Source organism: Haliaeetus leucocephalus, unplaced genomic scaffold (assembly GCF_000737465.1).
Source record: "Haliaeetus leucocephalus isolate CR32 unplaced genomic scaffold, Haliaeetus_leucocephalus-4.0 Scaffold186, whole genome shotgun sequence".
NCBI classification, from domain to species: domain Eukaryota; kingdom Metazoa; phylum Chordata; class Aves; order Accipitriformes; family Accipitridae; genus Haliaeetus; species Haliaeetus leucocephalus.
The window spans coordinates 826,439-848,496 of NW_010972622.1; the positions used below are offsets into that span (position 1 = coordinate 826,439).

General features: G+C 52.9%; 2 protein-coding genes across 5 annotated transcripts in view; both read right to left on the reverse strand.

Moving 5' to 3' along the window:
* The window catches only part of SMARCC2 (SWI/SNF related, matrix associated, actin dependent regulator of chromatin, subfamily c, member 2), a 9,352-nt gene extending 8,054 nt beyond the window's left edge, over positions 1-1,298 (reverse strand). Inside the window, exon 1 of the mRNA XM_010565179.1 lies at positions 1,002-1,298. Within this exon, the coding sequence (XP_010563481.1) occupies positions 1,002-1,298 (297 nt within the window). The remainder of the gene's footprint in view (positions 1-1,001) is intronic.
* RNF41 (ring finger protein 41, E3 ubiquitin protein ligase) lies at positions 870-20,182 on the reverse strand. Of its 4 annotated transcripts, XM_010565113.1 has the most exons (7): positions 19,983-20,182; positions 19,240-19,421; positions 7,216-7,328; positions 3,878-4,149; positions 2,904-3,039; positions 2,491-2,594; positions 870-1,951 (listed from the first exon to the last, which is right to left on the reverse strand). In XM_010565113.1, exons 3-7 carry the CDS (start codon positions 7,303-7,305, stop codon positions 1,600-1,602), a joined length of 954 nt encoding a protein of 317 aa, XP_010563415.1. In that variant the 5' UTR covers positions 7,306-7,328; positions 19,240-19,421; positions 19,983-20,182; the 3' UTR covers positions 870-1,599. The 4 variants fall into 4 exon arrangements, with proteins under 4 accessions (XP_010563415.1, XP_010563416.1, XP_010563417.1 ...); XM_010565114.1 differs by lacking the exons at positions 19,240-19,421; positions 19,983-20,182 and adding an exon at positions 18,916-19,196; XM_010565115.1 differs by lacking the exons at positions 19,240-19,421; positions 19,983-20,182 and adding an exon at positions 12,183-12,445.
* Positions 20,183-22,058: the final 1,876 nt, after the last annotated feature.

Here is a 22,058-nt window from a genome sequence, read left to right on the forward strand (position 1 = left end):
ACACCTTGCGGGGGGGCTGCAGAGCTGGGTACAGGGGACAACCCACGGACCCCCGTGGCAGGACCTGTCCCTCCCGGGGGGGGGCCCCAGCTGAGGGGACCCACAACAGCAGCACCCAGGAAAGGCGTTTATTGATCTCAGCAGCACAAAGAGACGGGAGGGACCCCATGCCCCCCCCCCAAGATGGGGACGACTCCCCCAAACCCACCCATTTTTCAGATGGGACTGAGCCCCTTTGCCAAACGCCGCCAGGTCAGGGGCTTTTTGGGAGCAGGCACAGACCCCTCCAAGGCACCGAGACACTGATAAAGCAACCAGAACGCTGTTTATTGATCACTTAAATCCCTGCCTCCCGCCAGGCCGGCCAGGCACCGGACCCAGCTGCAGCCAGATCCGAGCGGTACAGACACCGGAGGAGAAAGTACTGTAAAAAACAACATAACAAATGCAAATAAATTAAGTTCCCAACAAGTAAACGTAACCAGGTTCTGAGGCGCCTGTCCACGGTACTTCAAAAATAAAATAAGAAAGGAGGAGTGGGAATAAAAACAAGAAAAGGCCAAAAAAAGTACAAATAAAAAAAATACAGAACCACAATCACAAGTGTCTGGAAAACTAACAGCAGTAACAGCAGAGGAAGTGGAGCCAAACACCAGCAAACACAGGGCAGGACGGCATCTCCGGGCAAGGTGGGAGGGCAGGAGACGCCTGGGGGGGCTGTGAGCTGGGGGACTGGGGGGCGAGCGTGGGGATCCTGCCTCTCCCAGGGAGGAGAGGGGCTGGGGCATGCAAGGAGAGAGGGGCCCGTGGTCTGCAGGGTGCCGCACTGGCGAGGGGAAAGGCTGGTCCCCAACACAGAGCCCCTCCAGTGCCCTGCGGGTGCCGGGGGCTCATCCCCGGCTGGTTTGGCTCCGGGCGGCTGCAGGGTCGAGCAGGACCCCAAGGGGTGACGCTGACAGCGCCCAGTTCAGGGACTCCCCTGGCCAAGCCCCTTCCCCAACCCGCAGGAGGAGGTGGGAGCGGACCCCGCTGCTGCCGCCATACTGGGACGTCAGAGCCAAGGCTTGGAAAGACAGCGGCAGAGAGACGCCGGAGAGCGAGGCAGAAAATCCACAGAGGGAGAGAAAGCCCAGGGAGGATTCAGGCACCAGATAAGCGAGAGCTGCCAGGGGCCGTGGGGTCTGTTCACAGCAAGAGCCGAGCCAGGCCTCGGGGTTTGGGCTGGACCAGGAGCCGGGCTTTGGGAGAGGCACCAGCACCCAAAACACAGGCTGGGTCTGAGGAGTCTGGCAGTACATGTGGAGCGGTTGCTCCTTCTCTCCTCAAAAGACATTGAACGGGAGAAGCTGATCTGCAAGGGGCGAACGTGGAGGGGCTGCAGTGTGTGGTCACTGCTGGGCCAAGTGTTTGAGCAGTATTTACCAGAGGCATTGAATCATTTCAGCTAGGAAGCGAGAGGTTTGAGGGAACGGTGCCCTAAGAAAACCATGTCGGTGACTAGGGAACACCAGCAGTTTTGACCGGCTACCCCCAGTCTCCACCTCTGCACCTTTCCCCTCCTCTCCCTCGTCATCACGAAGCGTTTCTCTTTGAAAGTCCTTAGATTTCCTCCACTCCGTGTGCAAATATCATCACCAGTCCCGGCTCTAGCACCATGTCCTCGCCCATGTGCTGGTTTTCACAGGCCATCACCACCACGGCCTGCTTGCCGGGGATGCGCTTAGCCACATAGTTCTCGTAATACCGCCGGTTCATCTGGCGGGTCTCCAGTGTGGCCAGGCCCTGCGGCCAGTTCCGCTCATGGGCGTTCTCGATCAGCTCGTTGATGATGGACGTGGGGCAGCCGCTCTCCACCAGCGAGCGCTTGATGACGGCCTGCAGCACCGCGTCCGGCGTGGAGATCATTCCACCCCACCGTGTCACCCGGGCCGGCTGCAAGGAGTTCACCCACCTGGTGACAGACAGGGGGACAAAGCAGTCAGTGTTGTGCATTTTTGTTGGCTCCCATCAAAAGCAGGGAACTGCTCTGCCTCTGGTCTGCTCCACATTCGGGAGCAAAGCTGGATGGGGAATGCCTCCATTTCCCCACATATCCCTCCCGTTTTCACCCTGAAATGGGACCCAGCTGCGGCATTCAGCTCTGCTACTCCCTCCCCAGAGGGAGGGGAAGAAAGGATGAGATGAGAAGCTGCTTCCTCCGGCCTTTCTCACAAGGAGGAAGGAATCTGGCAGCTTCCTGCTCATGGGCAGGATGCAGGTGGAAGAATAAAAATGCTCCAAACCCATTGTGCAAGCAGCTCACGTGCTGCTCCCCAGCACAAACACCCCACAACTGCCCCCTTGCTTTTGTGAAGCATTTTCTTCTTGCCTCGGAAGGCACATCACCCCCTCTCAAATCCATCAGCGAAGCTAGCAGACGCCCAGCTCCACCTGCACCCCAACGCAGGGCTCCCCAGCTCCTCCCCGATCAGCACGAGAACCAGCACTTACTCCAGGATTTCATTGTATTCAATGGTCTCCTCCAGGTTCTGCAGGTTGGGGTTGACACTGCGGATGGCACGCATGTAGGCCTTCAGCAACTGAATGTCCCGTTTCTGCAACAGGCAGGACAGAGCAGGGTTTGCAAAAAGGAGTCAATGCCTCAGCTACCCACCATGAGACCAGACCCCAGCACAGCGGCAGGGGGAACACACCCCTGCCCGTCAGCTCAGCTACTGTCCCAGCAGCTGGACGACAGAGGTGCAGAACAGCAGCAGAGCCCTGGCTGCACTCAGCTCGGGCTGCTCTGCAGCCACTTTCTTCGTCCACAATGCTTTTGTGACGTTTGGTGTCCAAGCAGGCGAGACTGACCCTTCCCATGAGAGACCCTGCTGTGAGACAGCTCCTCGCACACACGGACCTACCTGCTCGGCCAGCTGATGCTTGTGCTCTGCCGAGGTCTTCTCCAGCTCGGCAATTCTCGTCTGCTGCTGTTGCACCACAGATCTCAAATGCTTGATGCAGTTGTGGTTTGGCAGCTCATCTTTGGGCATTTCCAAGCTGTGGAGCGTTACAAAAAAAAAAGGTGGAGGCCCCATGTTAGGGAAAGTTACAGACCAGAGCACTTGGTGTAAGCACATAAACAGTCTCCAGAACAAATCCAGTCTTGGAGGACTTGCCAAGAGGCCCGGGAAGCCCAGCGTTGTAACCTCCAATAGGTGTAGGAAGGCCCATTCCCTGCTGTGTCTCAGGGCCAGGCCAAATGGTCTGGGGGAGAGCTATGCGAACAAACCACCACCAGGTCAGCAGGCAATGGGGATTTTCCTCCTCCAAAGTGATCAGGGCTCAGAATCAGGTCCCACGCTAGGCAACCCATGGGCCTGATCCAGTCTCTGACTTCATCCAAGGAGATCTGATAGTCTCCAAGCCAACAGTCAGTCACCACCTGGCTGGATGCTTACAACACGTGAGTGGGAAGGATATCAGCACCAAGAGCACACTTGCCAAGGCCAGACCAGCCACCCACCGCTCCCGGCTTTTGGTGATGCGTAGGAGGGAGCAGAGCTCATGCTGGAACTTGTGCCAGGGGGCTGGAATGGCTTTGGGCGGATTCACAAAGGCTCCAGTACCCCATTTCCAGCAGTCGACCAACACCTAAGCCCCAGCAACGAGCTGAAGAGCCAGGGACTTTGAACCAAGTTTAAGAAGAAAAGGGTTTGACTAAAAATCCTTCCCAACCCTTTCTGCAGCACCATGGCCTTCAAAGCCCTGCCACCCCCAGAGCTCTGCACCTATGGGGCAAAAGGGTGTCAGGCACCAAACCCCGGTTTCCTTCCCTGAGCCTTTGTCTCCTGCTCTGCCCACCCTCTGTGGCAGAGCCCCCCAAGGCCATCCTCACCCGCATCCCTGCTCGCAAGTCACTGGGCGCTTTGGATTGTGCTCGCAGTCATTGAGGTGAGACATCAGGTTGTCAAGTCGCACAACTGCCGTACAGCCAAAAACAGCGTTGTCGCAAGTGATCTGCAGCTTCGAGAGCATATTACGCATGATCCGCGGGACGGGGCGGAGGTGGGCAACTGTCACGACGCTGCGGTCCACAGGGCACGTCTGCTGCTGGGAGAACCACTGGGTGATGCAGGCATTGCAGAAGGCGTGCTCGCAGTGAGGAGCCTGCGGAGGGGCAGAGAACAGCCATGTGTTACTCAGACCCAGTGGGAAAGCGTTTGCTGGCTTGTGTGTGGAGGACAACCTTGACCAGAGAAAGGCTCTCGGTCTTCAAGGGGTGCACAGCAGCTATGTGCTGCCTTGGGCGAGGAAAGCAAAACGAAGAAGCACCTCCATTACACAAGCAGGCACAATGCCCGCACAGGGGAATGAGACACCAAAAGCCACACCTGTAAAGACCAGAGCCGCACACGGTACCGTCCGCTACAACACAAGAGGCACTGCTGCAGAGCCGTCCTCCCTTTCCCTTGGAAAAGCAGGTGCCCACCTTCATCCACCCCAGTTTTAATTTGCATGCGCAGCCCCACCAGGGTACTCTCTTTGACCCCCCCCCGACACATGGTGTCTTGCAGGCAGATCAGCTCCCTGTGACAGGACATGGACCCCCTCAGAGCAGTGCTCCTGCTCTGCTCCATCCCAGGTAATGCTGCCTCCTGAAAGGGCTGAGGGGCCAAGACAGATCAAGATGCTAAATTTAAACATTTTTCCAGGGCAGATTAGAACATTACTTCACTGTATTTACACAGCTGGGCTCTGCTCTTGCATTCAAGCTGCAATTGAAAAGAGTATTAAGACTGGGGAGGGGGAGCGGGACACATGCCAGCTCTTTGGACAACACTGAGCTTTCTTCCACAGAGCAGAAACCCGGAGTTACAGGAAGGTCAGACACATTCAGGGCTAAATCTCACTTACAAGCTGTTCCCCCAGTGCACAGTGCCTTGCAGGCTGCCTCGTACCAGCCAACAAAGACAGACAACGATTACAGGATGTACGGTGGGTTAGGATTCACCCGTTCAAGCTACAGGACCATCTGGGGAGTTTTAGTGCAGCCCCTGTGGTGACGCAGCTTGAGCCAACCTGCCCAGCACAGTGTCTCCGAGCCAGCAGGCAGCCAAGCCTGCATCAGACAAGGCAGCACGTGCTGGGCTCTGGCACAGGTACAGCCCCTCCTCTCCCTCACAGTTTCCTGAAGTCCCACTCTACGAGGCTTTGGCTTTCCACTGTCTTCCACAAAGCCAGCCTCTCTGCTCCCCTTGTGGTGTTTTATCCTTTTAAGCCCATGCCCGCCCCACTGAAGTTTAGTGATCAGGGTACCCCAGCGTCACCAAGTGCAGACTGGAGATGCGACAGATGAATCACACCAGTTTCACTGGCTATTGCACACATAGGGTCACTCTGTGCCCGTAATGCAGGGATGGGCCCTGGGGAATCTCCATCCTTGGAGATACTGAAATCTTAGGGCTGGGTACAGCCCTGAGCCCTCTGAGGTATCACTGGAGACAGCCCTGTTTTGACCAGGCAGAGGGACTGCGCTGGAAGGGAGGAACAAGGAAAGAGTCCTCAGGAATTTGCTCCCTTCAAACCAAGGCTTGTCAGAGGGCACAGCTTGTGCCTAGCTACAAACTCAGCCTCATCACAACTCCAGTTACTGTGGTGCTGGCAGGAGCAGGAGGGCTGGCATCCAACAGACAGGCTGTTAAACACACTTGAGAAAAGCCTGGGAACAAGGGAATTTGTGATATCACATTCTCAAAAGAAGATTTAAATAAACCTGCTTAAGAAAGCTGCAACTTTCCCTCTGTTTTATGCGGTGGCCTGTGATCGTGTTCACATGTTGACAGACTTTTTAAAATCAAAGCTTGTTTGACATAACAGATTCACATAGCTGGAAGGTGCAAACCCATGATTTTAACTACAATAGATTGCAGTTCCACGCACCCCCAGCCCACCTGCACAGGGTGGGCTACAGTACACAGCTCCAGACTCTCTGGGATCCCCATCGGGCAGCTTACCAGCACAGCAAAAACCACAGCTTTTGTGATGTGTTTCATTATTAAGTGATGAAACTGCAATAATTATGCACACATTTCAGATTAGCTCAGTTTTATTTTAATCTGTTTTATTTCAAATGAAGCTGGATTTACGCAGAGGGTACTGAGCTACCCAGCACATGGCCACAGCTTGGCCAGTGTAGGAATGCCTCCGGTGGCATGCAGACCCTGAAAGGAAGGGGCAGGGACCAGGGGGGACACACAAAGTCCCATGTAGCAGCCAGCTCCACTCAGCCAGCAGTGTTCCAGTCTGGTCAGCACTGGTGAGGGGGCTAGAAAAGCTGCCACTAACCTCTCCCCAGGTAACAGGACCTCGCAGGACAGTGACAAATACAGCCGTTCCAGCACCAAGAGGCACAGGACGGCTGGAGACTACCCAGTGCTCCAGAGCAACGCTGCACTGCAAGAGCTTGTAATAACAGAACTGACAGGAAAGCCCCGTCCAACAGCCCTTCCGCTTCACAGCAAGCGGAGGGAGGAGTGGAAGCAGCAGCTCTCCATGCACACCCTCCTTCCCCAAGTGGCTGCACAAGCTGCAGAGTGAGCCAGAGGATCCACCAAACAACTCAGCTGTGCCAGGCCCAGGCAGAGCAGTGTGCTGGTACCAGGGCTGTGGTCTGTCCATCCTCCAAGCTACGTTTGGTGACAGGATAGCCGAGCCAGGCTCCCAATGGCAAGTAAAACAGAACAGCTCTGTAGCATGGAGGAAGCATGTGTGCAGGGAAGCAGAGAGGGTCAACCAAGCATGAAGCCATAAGCAAGGGACAGATTTTAGCATAGCTGCTGCCATCTCTGCCTTGGGACGCCATCACTGGTAAGCAGCTGCATTGAGCTTTGCTAGAGTTAAGAAGGGAGTCAGGAATGAAAGAGTAAGGGAAACCTGACCCCACACAAGCTAATCCCTTCCTCCCGCCTCCTTGCTGACCCCAGGACATCCCCCAAACCCAGAACTTTAGTTCATTTCCACCAGAACTCACACAACCGCAGACTTTTATCCCTGGTGCTGCTTCCTTACCCGTGCTGTTAGCTTAAACCATTAGTAGGAAAGTTAAGAATCCATTGAGCTCACCTAATGCACACGCTGTGTGCGGCGCCCATCATCTGATCAAGACATCTAGAAGTCTGGAGCTGCAATCGGAGGCTTTCAGTAGCCACAGTCAGTGCTCAGACAGAAACCTACCTGAACTGGCTCCTCCAGGACCCCGCTGCAGATGGGGCATATAAGGTCTTCATCAACATCCCCCTGAAAACGTGCTACATCATACCCCATTGCTCATCACCGATGCCAGAACCCTGTGGAGGGAAAAAGAAGAGCAGTTAGCAGCAGTTGAGCATCCTGTGGTGTCTGGACAGAGCAGGTCCCGGCCCTCACATCATCCTGGTTCCCAAATTCCTGCTCTTTCCTCCCAGTGTGACCAGCTGCGGTAGCCCCGGGCATGGCTGGAGCTCACAGTCAAGTGCCATACGGAGGAGTGTGCAGTGGGAAGCGGTCTCAGCCCCGTTTGTGTGTGCTGAACTCCTCCGTTCTGACGTGCTGCTGGCATTGCTTCTCTCCCACACATGTTATTACTAATTCTGCTGCAATTTTTCTTCTTGCTGGTTATTGGGTTTTGGTTTGGGTTTGTTTGTTGTTTTTTTTTTAATTGGTTGTTTTGTTTTTTTCCCCAGAGTTCTATTTGGTTTGATGAGAGGACAGCACAGGGCCACCTCTAAAAACAAGCCCAGTCCCATGGGCTGAGCAGTGGGATGTGTGCCAGGGACCGTTCCTGGGTGCAGCCAGACACCCACCAGCCTCGCCACATCAGCTGCAGAGAAACCAGCTCCTTCCCTGGGGACAGCAGGCCCGCTGGCTCCTGGCACCCAAGCTGCCTGCTACAGGCATTGTCCTCTGCTGCCATCTCCAGTGGCTTTCCCACTCGGCCAAGCAGACACAGAGTCAAGACACCCAACACCATCTGCAGCAAAGCGTGACCTCAGCTGGGTGCTCCAGCACCTGGACAAGGAGCCCCCCATGACTCGCCAAAGCTGTTGGGGCCTCTGCTTCCAGCACAGAAGGCATGCAGCCCTGAGAGCAGCCCCTCAGGCACCAAGTCCTCACCCCTCCCTGCTGAGGAAGGCATTTCCAGGTAACACCGTTCACCAACTTCTTACACTATCTGCCAGAGGCCAACCTTGAGCTTTGCCCTGGCACACCGGCAGTTACTGGTTCCTCTGTGGCTTGTCCCTAAAGAGCCAGCTCCTCCTCTCCCATTCTCACCAACATCAAAGTCGGTGACAAACCGCCACAGCCATACGCTGCACTTGACTCCAGAGAAAGGAGTCCCTACCCCAAACACAAACAGGAGCCAGGAGGGACGGGAGCTGTACAAGGGCATGCAGATGCCACATGAGGCTCCGAAACCACCATCCACACGGTGATGAGACCATGGCATGACAGCGCTTCCAGCTGTGCAAACACCAGGAGCATCTACTTGCTCTGGAGGGCAGGCAGGAACTCACCCTGCTGCTGCTCTGCAGCCAGATGTGGCCACCCAGCTCCAGACAGCTCCAGCACCAGCTCCTGCACCTCGGCCGAGTTGCTTGCACAACACCACACACCTCCCCAGCCAGCACTTCACAGCTGAAAGAGCTTTGGCTCTAGACAGACATAGCAAGCAGAGCTGGTTGTGGAAACCAGAGTCTGCTCAGCTAGAGCAGTGAGGGAGGAGAGAAGGCGATGGATGGACACAAAGGGAGGATGTAGGTAATGCAATGGCTTCATGGTTGGCCCTTGGGACCCTCCCCAAGTCAAGGGGCAGCAGGGAGGGACTTAAATCAACTCACTGGACACTGTGAAAGTCAGACAATAAATCAGCTCCACGTGTGGATGGATTCTTTGCTTCCACAGAGCAGGCACAGACAAAGGACTCCTCTGACAGAGGCTGGGGTGGGGAAAGTCCCTGAGTCAGCGTTTGCAATTCAGATAACACGATTAACGGCTGCAGGCTGGAAGGAGAACTGATCTCTGAGCAACTAGGATCGGTTGCTCTTAAACCTTCCCACGCCTTTGGACAGATGCTGCTCTCCTCCACTGGGAAGGGACCCAAATGCCTTCCCATCCCTTCATGAGCCACTCGCACTGCAAGTCTCAGCACCTCCAACACATTTACATTGGGTTCAAACCAACTGGAAGGGCAAACACGGATGTGGAGAACCCAGCACAACAGCTCCTGGCTGCCAGCTGAGCCACAGCACCCATGCAGCCTGCTAGTCCCCCACAGAGGTGCTTCACTTTGCAGCTGGAACCACACTGACCTTCTCTGTTGCTCAGTGCTCAGGCACCAGTTCATGCCCTGGTGTCTTAATGTGCCTCTGAATGTGTGAGCAACTTCACGAGCAGCCTGCCCTCTCCTTCTGCTCAGGAGACACAGCACCTGCTCCTGCACAGGCACTCAGGTATCGAAGTAGAACTGCGCTGGGCACCGCTTCTTCAGAACCACGCTCCCTAGCGACTCATCTTTCTTTGTCTTTTGCTTCCACATTTCCAAATTCCAATGTCATCTTCCCAACAAACAGCGGGGCAAGACACTAAACGTCTTCACATCCACTCAGGAAAGAGCCAAGTGGAGGGCAAAACATGAACACTGAAAGCCAGCCTTGCCATCTGCCAAACAGAAGCCACATCAAAACTTCCTCCAGAAAAATTTCAGCACCTGCACGAGTCTGAGCGCCTCCGAATTCTTCTCATTCCTTGACCCAGCTGTTCCTCCTTCTGCCAGAGATCATCTGTGGGGCTCTGCCAGCACACTGAAGCAAGGAGCACCCTGCTGCTGTCATGAAGCAGAAACAGGAGAGCTGAAAGTGTCTGCAAACGCTCGAGTGAGATGGAGCTGGCAACCCAATCTCCCTCCTGCTAGATCCAGAGGTGAATTATTGACCTGGCCCCGCAGGATACTGGATACACTCATTTTTCCCTGGGCTCAGCACCCTGCAGGATGGCCCCAAAGAAGGTATCACATAGCTAATACGAGCAAGCCCTACTTGCGCAGTGCTACTCATCAAGAGCGATGATTCGCGGGCTGCAGGGATCCATCATGTGCTGAACCGAAGCACAAAGAGCTTAAAAAATACCTTTCCTGGAAGGGCTTCCAGAGGCAGTCAGACACCAGGGTGAAGTCAAGCCAAACCATCTGCAACACAGGCAAGACACAATACAGGGGAGGGAAGGCTGAGCAGGAACCCAGACAAACCCAGTTACAGGAAATTGCTTCTCCAGTAAACAGCAACTGCCACCTATGATTATACTTGATTTAAGCGAATGAGCTTCCCAATCCTGCCCTCTCCAAATACACACAGCTTCTTGACCCCAGCACCATCAGCCTCCCTAGGGCTGGGCAGGGAGAGGGGATAGCTCGCACAGATCAGAGGCCAGTCACAGAACTGGGCTTTAGCCCAAATTACAGAGAAAAGCTGGGATAAGTCACTTTTTCCCTGCTACCTGTGTCATCATCCCCATCATCCTGCCTTGTCTTTGTAGATTGTCATCTTCTTGGCCTGGGGACTTCAAGTGCCTGCACACTGCTCAACACAGAAGAGATCTACATAGCAACAAGGGCTTGATGGTATCAGAGAGCATCAGTAATTAACAAGTCAAAAGCACTTTGACTTCCTACCCTTACCCAAAGCCTCCTCAGCATCCACCAGCAGAGACAAAGGTTCCTAATAAGCCCTTGGGGAAGTAGAGGACAGGAAAGAGGAAGGCAACAACTCACTCCCCAGCTGGTTAGAGCAGTGCTGCATGGAGGACAGCCCCAAGCCTGTCTCATCGTCATGGCAGGGATTCCCCAGCTCCCCAACTGCATCTCATCTCAAGCCCCAACTTGTGCAGCTCTTCCATCCTCCCCACAAACCCTCCATTTAAATAGGCAAACATGACATCTAAAAGTTAAGGCAGACCGTCACTGTCAACTCCCCCTACTCTGGTCACAGGACATTCATTCCCACGTACCCAATGCACTGCAGTTTTGCTCCAAATCTTGGGCAGACAGGGGCTTCACTCACTTGTCTGGCATGAGCTTACCTCCGCCCTTCAAATGGCAGTACAGGATCACAGCGAGCAAGGCTGGGGCTCCTCTGACCCAAAGCTTATCTGCCCATCTTTCATGTTACCAGCAAGCATATAGATAAGATTTCTGTGGTAATATTGTGCTGTCTTCCAGCATGATAACTAACTGTTCCTGCCCCCAGAGGAAAATTGCTGAAAAATTTTTTTCTGTTGACAAAGGGAAAATTAATGGCTTAAAAAAAAAGCTCCCCCTCCTCCTTGGGAAAAAAAAAAGTCAGCATGGGAGCCTGAGGATTTGTTCCACAGCCCCCAGAGCACATGTTCACATGTTCCCTCCTTTTTGCCACAATATGTTTGAGCCGCTGGATCCCAGACACTCCGGCTGAGCCAAGCTTTCTGCCTGGTTGACTGCTCCAGGCAGTCTGTGGAGCAAGCCAGCATCTACCGGCTCCGAAGGAGCTCTCCATTCCACCAGCACAAGGAGGCTGAGTTATCTGGAGCTCGCAGGGTTGTACTTCCATGCTCCTGCTCACCCACACAGCCAGCTCTCCTCGGTCAACAGCTGTTTCAGGCTACAAGCACACCTGGGCATGGGCAAAGATCCAGAGCAACCTGGAAAGGGCCTGGCCCTAGACAGCTTTGCTGGGAAAGCAGCATCTTTCACGAGATCTTACAGCACGCTCTTGGCTGCAGGTCCCAGGACAGGAGCAGACACCTCCACCTGCACCATGCAAACAGTGTGCCAGGCTGTCGGGAGACACTGACTCACTCCCAGGAGCTGATGAGTACGAGTGTGAGCCACACAAGCAAGGACCAGCGCAGAGGCAGACAACGGCACTGGAAGGGAAGCGAGTTTCACCCAGGTAAACGATGCACTAGCTACAAAACTCCCCAGGCCCCCAGCCACCCCGAGCCTGAGAGGGTGAAGGTCTGAAAGAGGCACCAACCCACCTCGACCCGCACAGCTATGCCAGGCAGAACAGGCAACGGGGATGACTGCACTCACAACTAGAGCTCACTGAGATAAACCAACCCAGTCCAAGGCAGACAATAAATGACAACAGTGAGAACAACATGATCACAGGAGCAGAGCCAGCACCTACCTACTAAACACATGGCAAAAAATACGCCTGGAAAAATCAGAGCACAATGGTCAGTAAAGCCAAGGACCGGATGAAGAGCAGCGACCATCTCAGGGCCTTGTGTTCAAACACAAAGGTGTCCACCTTCTCCCCAGGGACACCAGCTGCTGGCAGCATCTGCCAGCTCTGCTGCCTGCCCTCCTTTTAGCAGATCCACACAGCCAGCCCCTCTTCTGAGCCAGTATCTGGTGCCAGTTCACTAGGGAAGCCCATCCCTTCTGTGGAAATACAGAAGACCAGACAGAATCCCTTAAAAAAATTAAAAACAAACAAACAAAACAAATCAAACTTAATTAGTCTGTGTTGGAAGTCTCCAGCATTCAGGCTTTGCCTGGTTCTCAGGGAAAAAAAGACACCATTTTCTCATTATTTCCAATATAAGTGTTGCCAACAGATACCAGAGCCCCTTTGCAGCTGGGATAGCTCGGAAGAAACCTGTTCTGTGAGCAATGGTGTTTTTAATAATCTTTCCTAATTTCATCAGCTTTGTGAGCCAAAAGAAATAGAATTAAAACCAGAAAGCAAGGGGGAGGGGAGGAAAGGGAGAGAAAACAACATATGGATGCAAGAGGGGCTGTTCTGTAGCAGTTAAAGCCCAGCATGGGAGCCAGGACACCAGCGATCTTCTCACTGGTTTGCACTGTCTGTGTTCTGGGGCACCACACTTTGTTGTCTCTATTTCCCTGCTGTGAGTAAATACATCTCCGGGGGGCTGCACAGTTTCTGAAGCAGTCTTGCTGCTGCTGGAAAGTTTCCAGGTGGGAAAAAAAAAAAAAAAAAGAGATCCAGAAGCCTAAAGAAATCAAAGTTTTGCAGCAACTGGCTCCCAGCCCCCAGGATCTGCATCCATTTAAGAGGGCCTCTGCTCCCAGGAGTCCAGGTCACACCAAGGAAAGAGGCTGCCGGCACTGCCAGTGGGACAGCAGAAGACCAGGGACAGAGCTACACAGCAGAAGCTGCCCCGTCCATACCTGGGAGGGAGCACAGGGGCTCTGCAGGGGGGCTGACATTTGGCTGAAGTGCTTTGCTGGGCTCCATCACCCAGACCAGGTGAGGAGGCTGCTCAGATAGGATCAGGGCTGGCGCCAGGACACAGGCAAAAGGGCTCTGCTCAGCCAGATCTCTGGTCTGACAAGCAGATTGAAGACGGAAGAGTCATCAGTGTTGAAGCTGTGCCCATGTCCGTGCCTTGCAGCTTTAAAGCAGCTCCTAACTGACCTGACACAATGGAAGTTTCACAGGAAACCCTCATGTCAGCAACCAGAGCTGGCTCTGGTGACAGCAGCCTGTTCCCGTACAACAGGAGAGGATTCACCAGCCCAACGACAGTCAGTGTGCAGAGCTGCGACAGTCTGTTGATGTCCTGCAAGCGACCCAGTTAGTGCAGCCCAGCTGGCCAGGGGCAGCTTGCCAAGCCTGCGTGATTACTCGCCTGCCCTCCTGCCAGCACCACTCACTGTGGCTCACGACGTCCTCTGGCATCTGAAGTCTGTGCATTTTAGAGCACAGCACGGTCAGCAGCTGTGACGAACTTGCTGGGCCCCTGCAAGCCACACACTCAAGATGAGTGCCCGGTGCATGGCCACCCTGCTCCAGGTTAGAGCCACCCAGCAGTCGCGGAGCCCAGTGCTATAAACAGACCCCAGTGTCCCACAAGAAAGGAAGAGCAGTCTGAAATTGAAGATTAACAAGAACAATATTGAATCTGAACATGCAGCATAATCTAAAGCTGGCTGAAAGTCCCTCTGCCTGACCTAGATGTCCAGCGACCCAGTTTCTAAACCACACAGTACAGCAGGACAGAAACAAGCCCAGTGCATGTTGTACATTCCTGGCCAAAGCGACTTCCCTGCACTGCCAGGCCTGGCAGGGAACCGAAGCAGGCACTTGCTGACACACAGGCTGAGCACAAATCCAAACTTTGCCCTAATCTGGAACTATGAGCTCTCTGCTCAGATACAGGTCCCATTAGGATTTAATGGCAAGGAAGAGCTGGCACAGTGTACATCCCATAGCTTCTTTGGAAATGAAACACCAGCAGTGCAGGTCCGGCTGCCATATCCCCCATGGCTCCTCCAGCTGGGGTTGCACACCCAGCAAGGCACAAGGATGGGAATTAGAGCTGTGCATTACAGAAATGTGAAGGCAGCGAGAAAAACAAACGCTCAGTTTTGAGATACAGGCTGGGGGCCAGCTGCCTTCTCTACTGCACTCTCCTCGCTGCACAGGGCTTCGGCAGCTCTGTCGAGCCCCGCAGACCTGGCCAGACCGTTCCAAGTGACTGCGTTTATAGCCTTGACTCTTGTCAGACCTTCCTGGTCTTTCTGATCATTACCTTGACTTTTCTGGTACAAAAATCACACCCCGCACTCACCCATGTTACACGCTGCTCAACAGAGCAGATCTGATTTCAAATGCCAGCACCAAAACCAAGCCGGGTCCAGAGTCCAGCCAGCACGGGCAATCCCTGGGCTCAGCCACAAACAGAGTCTCATGCTCAGAACTACCCGTGAGGTCTGGAGAGACAACTCAGCGGCCGCAGGATCAGATTCATGGCATTGCTCTGCCTGTTCTTTTGCTTCTTCCCAATTTGATGGCATCTGGCTTGCCTGACTGTGTGCCATGAGCCTGCATGGGTTAGTGGCTTTCCCAGGAATTTCTGCACGCATTTAAAACATCCATGGGCCGTGAACTTAAAAACCACTGGCACAGACAAGAGTACTGGTCTGCAGGCCAGGCCAGTCGCTTCACCTGCCTGACTTCACCTTCTCCATCAAGAGTAACTGGTGAAGAGCAGCAGATACAACAAACCAGTTCTGCCTGCATGCCCACCAGCAGTAACCACCAGCTGCTTGGCATGTGCATAATTAACCACCCCACTAATGACACCACAGAGCAGGAGCACTCCCTCCCCACCAAAAAAATTGATCAGACACTCAAACAGCCTCAGCTGAAACGTGACTCGTTTGCTCCTCTCCAGCATTAATACACAGGGCCTCTAATTGCTATTGCACATACCCAGGAAGCAGACAGCAATCTGAAGTAATTTACGCTCCACTCACAGGAAAAGCCAGCGAAGCAATCCTAACAGCAACTCCAGTTTCAGGGAAGAGCCTGGCAAGCCTTCGTGCTCTGCGATATAGCAGCATTCAAGCAGCACTGCTCCACAGCACAACTCTGCACAGACTGGTACCATAGCAGAGCTGCACTCCAGGCTCAAAGGGAACACCAAGGAGTTGTGTTTGATTTACCCGACACCAACTAGTATCTGGATTCTTGCTTACTAATCCTTTAAAGGGTTACCACCCACTTCAACATAATTGTTGAGCTAATGTGCTTGTTTTGGAACAATGGTGACACAAGTTAATTCACTCCTTCTCCAAACTGTGTTTCCTTCAGCAGGAACAAAACCTGATGGATTCAGCATGCTCACTGCAGTCCCTCCCACACCTGAAATAATCAATATCCCCCAGGCCTAAAACTTTTTTTGCATGGAGATGTTTCTTCAAAGAGTTTTAACCAGTTAGCAGAGACTTCAAGAATGACTGACTGTAATCCACAAAGTTTTTGTACATACTATTTTGATTCAAGAGGCCACAGGCGAAACAAAAATATTACTCATTATTTGCTAATTAAATGCCAAAAGCATTGAGAGTACAAATCTAACAGCTCTTCCCATAAAGATTTTTCCTCCAGTGTTGATCTTCTGTTCGACATTAGCACACATCCAGAAAGCAAAACTTTCCAAAGGAAAAAAAAAAAACCAAAACACAAAAACCCACAACTTTTTCTAAAAAGCCTTTCACAAGTCAAAGGAAGCTTTTCCCCAAGTACATACAGGCAAACAAGATCAAAAGGAAAGCGGGGTTAAACAATCATTCTCAGTTGTATAATAGGAAGAAAACACATCAATTGTGAGGCCCTGCCCACATTCAAGATCCCGTTTTGGTAGGACAAACAACATGTTGAAGAGCTCCTATTGCTTAACCCCTGCAGAATCAGGCTAGAGGGCTTTGCCACCCAGCAAGGCCATTCCTTATTCTGGGAAGCTCTTCAGGATCACTAAAGCCCAGCTGATAGTCCCAGGAACACCTACAGGCATTGTGCCCAACGCTGGCAGCACCTCAGAATCCCACAACATGAAACAACACTACCAGTACCAAAAAACCACAGCCAGCCTGCAGTGTCTCCCTGGGACACTGGGACCCAACAAACTCATCCTGTTTTCCATACTTTCAGTGCATTGAAAGGATTTAAGTGAAAGAGGCTGGAGGCAGAATAGCTCACCATGGAAATCAGCCACCTCGAGAAGGAAAGCAAAAAAAAAAAAAAAATTGGGGGGGAAGTTCCTCTAGGCAGCTGCTGAAAGCTGAGTGGCTCTCAGCACAGCAAGCTTACATCGCACCGTGCAGTTTCACCTCTGCACCTACACAAGCAAAGGAGGTGACAGGGTGGTGGATGACCCAGTGTGCAGCCATGGGGCAAGGGCATTATCCCCTCAGACTGGGCAAGGCTCATCTGAAAAAGCAAGCCAAGCAGCCCAGGTAAAACCCCGCAGTGCCCCATCCCTCCTGCCTCCAGCACAGCCTGCTCTCTGGCGCACGCTCAGCACAAGACAGCTTTTACCCATCCCATCCCCAATTCCATGGCCAGAGAACTGAAACAGCAGCTCTCTTCCAAAGCTGTGGGATGAGCAGAAGCAACGTCCACAGACCAGATCAAACCCCTGCTCCGCTCCAGCCACCCCTACCTTCAGCCTGCGAGGAACATGACAAGATCTCTCCTGGCGCTGCATCAAGTCCTACAGCCCTATGAAATGCATAATCAAGAATCGCAGCTGACTGCAAGCCTCTGCTTCGCAACTGAAAGCAGCTCAGGGAACACAGTTTGGTGCTGCAGGTTGCTAAGCCAGGGCAACGACTTCTGGCAGGGCAGGGATAAAAATCACATTGTTTCAGGAACATCAAGGTCCTGCTCTTTATTAAGACATTCTGACAGGGTGGCCTGACCTGGAGCTGCTGAGCTGCCCACCCAATTCCTGCCACTTCCTTTCTGTACTTTTTTCAGATCAAGCCCTTCCAAACCTCAGGAATTCAATCTACAGTGCTGTGAAGGGGCTTTGACACCTCAGACAGGACTGCCAAAGGGGCAGAAATAATACACCAAACCCCACAGCTATGTAACAACACAGGGACAACTGGGAGGAAACCTTGTGGCAGATTTACTCAAGACAGCATTATATTCCTCCAAAAATATTTCAACAGGAGGGGGGTGCACTCCTTTACAGGGCTACACCCACGCTTTGTCTCCTGCCAAGCACTCGCCTGCCTTGCAGAGGCTGCAGTACCCCAGCTACAGCCCCAGGGTGAGACCCTGCCCATGACCCCCCCAGCACAGGAGGGCTGTCACCAATCATCCTCAGGAATGGGGGATACACTCGGTCCAGGTATCGCAGACAGAACCGCAGCCTCCCAAGCCTCAGGTTCCTATGCCCCGGGTTTATCAGAGGGGAACTGTTCAAGATCCAGGCAGAAACACACATTTCTGGTTTTGTTCTTTATGCTCGAGCTTAGAATATTCTTCCCACTTGCTGCATTTCGACACCGCAAAGTCTCTTTATTTTGCTTGAGCTCTCTGCAACAGCTCCTGCCTACCAGGAACCCGGGCAGGAACTAAACAAGGTCCTGTGACTTGGGGTACAAGCTCCCATTAAAAACTACTCGAGCCACCAGCTGCCCGGGCACCGGCTGCCCTCCCCAGCTGTCGCCCAAGCTCTGACACATCTCACAAACCCTAGAGATCATGGAGGAATGCGGCACAGCATGTTACCACAGCCTGCAGCATGTCTACAGGCAGATGCAGCAAGACCAGAGGAAGACGTTGCCACCGACAGTCCAGAGGCAGGAACCCGGCCCCAGCCTGCTTTTGGGGGGCTGCACGTTCCTCATCCACGACGGCAGAGACACCGGCAGGCTCCGATGGGGACGGGGCCTCTTGCACGTGCTGGGCCCTGCAGCCACAAGAAGTGATTTGTCTGGAGAGCGTTCATGGCTACAGAGAAGGATGCAAGGGTCTGCAAGGCAGGTGTCCCTTCGTTAGATAAGCGGAACAAACCACTTGTTAACAGCTGGGGCCATGCTGGAATTACACGACACAGCTTTACCCAGATCTGCCAAGCCTTTTATTTTCTGGTTTGTTTCTTACAGCATCAAGACAACAACAAAAAAAAACCAGCCTAAATCTGAAGTTAAACTAATTTATGTTTAGGGTTTTTTTCCGCCCCCTAGAAACAGCAGATGTAAGTCACAGCCAGCAAAATGTCTGAATACGCACACTCAGTTATAAAAAGCATCCCACATCGCTGCTCCTTCAGTAGCCTGTCCCCTCCCAACTCTAACTGCTCTGCCAGAAGTGGAAGCGATGCCTTGTCCCAAAGGAAACCATGCTGGGCAGTTCCTTTAAACAAGGGCATATGTACTGCTCTGGTACCTGCCACAGAAAGGCAGACCCAGGATGCAGGAGGATGCCTGTGAACCACTGCCTCCACCAGCAGCACCCCAAGAGGTCCCAGCTCCTCAAACAGGAGGATAGGATTCCCAAGAGCCCAGGGCAGAACCTGAGCCCCTTGCTGAGACAGTTCAGCAGCCTGGCCTGCGCACGTCAGCCAAGCCTCCATGCTCCCGGTCAGACCCACCTTCGACTATCGGCACTACCGTTGTACCGAGTGAGCCCAGACCAGCTGCCACATGGACATCATAACCCGAGAAGACCAAAGGGGTTTCTGCCTTCAGTTGAAAGCATTTGGATGCAAGGGATCTCTTTAGACTTGCTGAATAATCCCATCCTCAGAGCAGAGCAGCACAGATCCTATTCAGTAAGAAGTGTTTCCTGTTTTCTGCTGCGAGGAGCCCACACAAGCTGCGAAGCCCCAGCAGTTGGCCAGTCACCAAGCTGACTGATGAGCGAGAAAACACGGGCAGAGACCGCTTGAGCAGCGCAACTCACAGCTCGCTTTTACCTTTAGGTTTGTTTGAAGTTCGCTTTGCATTGCCTCCAGCTGTCTCTGCAGCCTTTTAGGATGCTTTTCCAGAACTCCAGATTCACCAGTGGGTTTTGTTAACAAAGGCTTTCCCTGCAAGTCACAGGGAACCTCACTCTTTCAAGAGTGCTCTGGGAATTTTAGTGTCTGCCCTTCTGCTTCTAGAGCACCAAGTGAAATAAGAGATACAGAAATCAGGCAGGGGCAGTTTCTAAGCCAGTTTGGCAGGACTTGTTTTAAACCTCTGAAATTTAAGGAAGATCTTGCCATTTCCCTGTAGACATTAATTTACAACAAAGGTTCTTTAACAGCTTTAGAGCAAGAGCTGCGTCCTTCACTGTGAACCTGCACAGATCCATGAATAGCAGGCTGTGATCTCTGAACAGTGTTCTAGGTAAATCTGCCAGGGTAGAGATCAGGAAGCTACAAGCTGCGAGAACAGCCATACATGTTGCACTGTCAGCTGCAACAGGGGGACCATCAAGACATAGAAGTCTTTCTTGTTAACAGAGCAAAACCAAAGGTTTCAGATAAATATGACTTCAAAGTTATCGGCAGCATCCAACCAAAAGCCCTGAAAGTATATATAAAGCAACACTCTGTAAAACTGCTGATGTAACTCTAACCATTCACGTGTCGGAGGCTCCACGTGTGTGGAGGAAGGACTTAAAACTCATCCCCTGTGCACAGATGGAGAAAGTTTTGCAAGGTACTTGATTTACCTTCCGTGGCAGAATTCCTTCCTAAGTGGCAAAGAGGCAGGGCTGGGCTGGTTTTACTCTTTTCAGGGAGATGCTCCCAATGGCCCATCTTTTCCCCTTCCTCTTCTACGGTTCAAAATGTTGTTCTTCGAGGGCCAAGAGCTGCTGCCATGCAGGAGTCAAAAGGTCAGACAGGACAGATCTAATCACGGAAGGGGGGGAAGGGAAGGAAAAATGAGCATGGCAAAAAAGGAGGTGGAAGGCTGTGCCCAGCCCTTCACCCCCTCTCAGGGCCCTGATGAAGACACCTCTCTTCCTCCACACACAAACCCAGGCTTTCAGCCACACAGAAGAGAAACCTGCATTTCCTGAAGAGCCTTTACAACTCTCCTAAGAAGCCGAATAACCTGTGCAGAAACCATTGAGCGCCTGCAACACAAGCCCCATATGCCTCCAACACAGATACACGTTCCCCTGGGGACAAGGGTCCGAAGTCAGTCACGAGAACAGAGAACCACCACCACATCTCAGACTACTCCTTACCTTGTCTTCCAACCCCATAAAAAATTACTCTGCCTTGCCTTTTTTTAAATTTAAATGGGAAGAATAAGGGTCCCTCTGGAGCCCCAGCCAGTCTTAGAAAGCCCTCATGCATCCCAGCCTTTCCCAACAGGCTGAACACGACCAAGCCGGTGATCTAAACATCAGTTGCCTCCCTGCGGCACTTCGCTTTGGAAATTCCAGCCCTTGGCCAGGACTCTGCTCGCCTCAAACCCCCACCTCGCTTGGCCAGGATTGAAGCTGGGACGAGAGGCTCTTCCAGCAGGATCGCTGCACAGCAGGCATGCACCACGCGCAGGGAAAGAAATATTTGCCCAGTAGGTAAAGTCTCAGCTTTTAAGTTACGCAATCCTGCTAAAAATAGTTTCCCCAAATGCCACCTTAAGATCTTCTGACAGAAATCCAAGTTTTTCTTGCAACTCCTCTGCTCGCTCTAGCGTTGCAAAAATTGACAGCAGGGAAGCCTGAATTGGAAAAACTGCTTTAGTTTTATCTGCTGGTCTCGGCAACAAGGATAAAACCAGCTCAGAAACACCCCTGGACGTTACCACTGTGCTGAACGGGCCACGATGAACACCCAGCCCCCGAAGCTCCCACAGGCAGCTTTACTGTTATTATAACAAAAAGGTTTATCAGATGCTGTTGCATTTTTGGACATTTTTGCATTTATCACTTAAAACTGTATTAAAAAAAGACTAAGGCCCTTCCTGCTTCCTGTAAGATGAGACACCACTGAGCTCAGGTGCTTACAGCTGAGACGAGCAGCAGAACACGGCCTGCTTTGCAAAACCTTGTCGTGAATAAAGCCTTATCCCATTTAATTACCAACTTCCCTCTGCTCCCTACGCTCCCCAAACAGACAGACAGGCTGCATGATGTGCTCTGAAAGTCAGACCTCCAAGAACGGGGAAGCTGCGCGTGTTCCCCACATTCCTTTGTCGTGAGCGATGGGCGCTCTCCTTCCACGGCTGCTTCGTGCAGGGGATTCCCCACTCCTTGCCCAGAAGCATCCCAGCCCCGCTGGGGATCAGGACGCCTGAATCCTCACCGCACTACAGCAGCACCCAGAGGCTGCAAATAATTTGTCAGCAGAGCAACTTTCAACCCAATTAAAGTCTTTCCTGCAAAAGCTATCAGAAGAGGAACTGCTGCTGAAGTCCAGGCGTATTTATGACGCTGCATCATCAGGTGGAACCAGCACCATCACAGGCCACAGTGGTTGGGGTTTATTTTTTTTCCCCCTGCACCTTTTCGGCCACGGTTTAGCAACATGCCAGCCAAGCCCTGCAAGCGGGAGCTCCAGCAGCCGAGGACACACACACGGGGAGGGCAGGACATGCCACCAGAGACTAAAGCCCGGAGATTCTCCCCTAGACGGAGGCTCAGCCAGGCTGGCACAGACAGGCTCCGGCAGCACAAAGACCCCGCCGCACCGGGGGCCATACCCTCTTCTCGGGCCTCCTTCCTCCCCATCGCTTCCCCCCGCCCTCCACGGCCTCGGTGGGGTTTCACGCCCACCCCCGCCAGCTCCCCCCC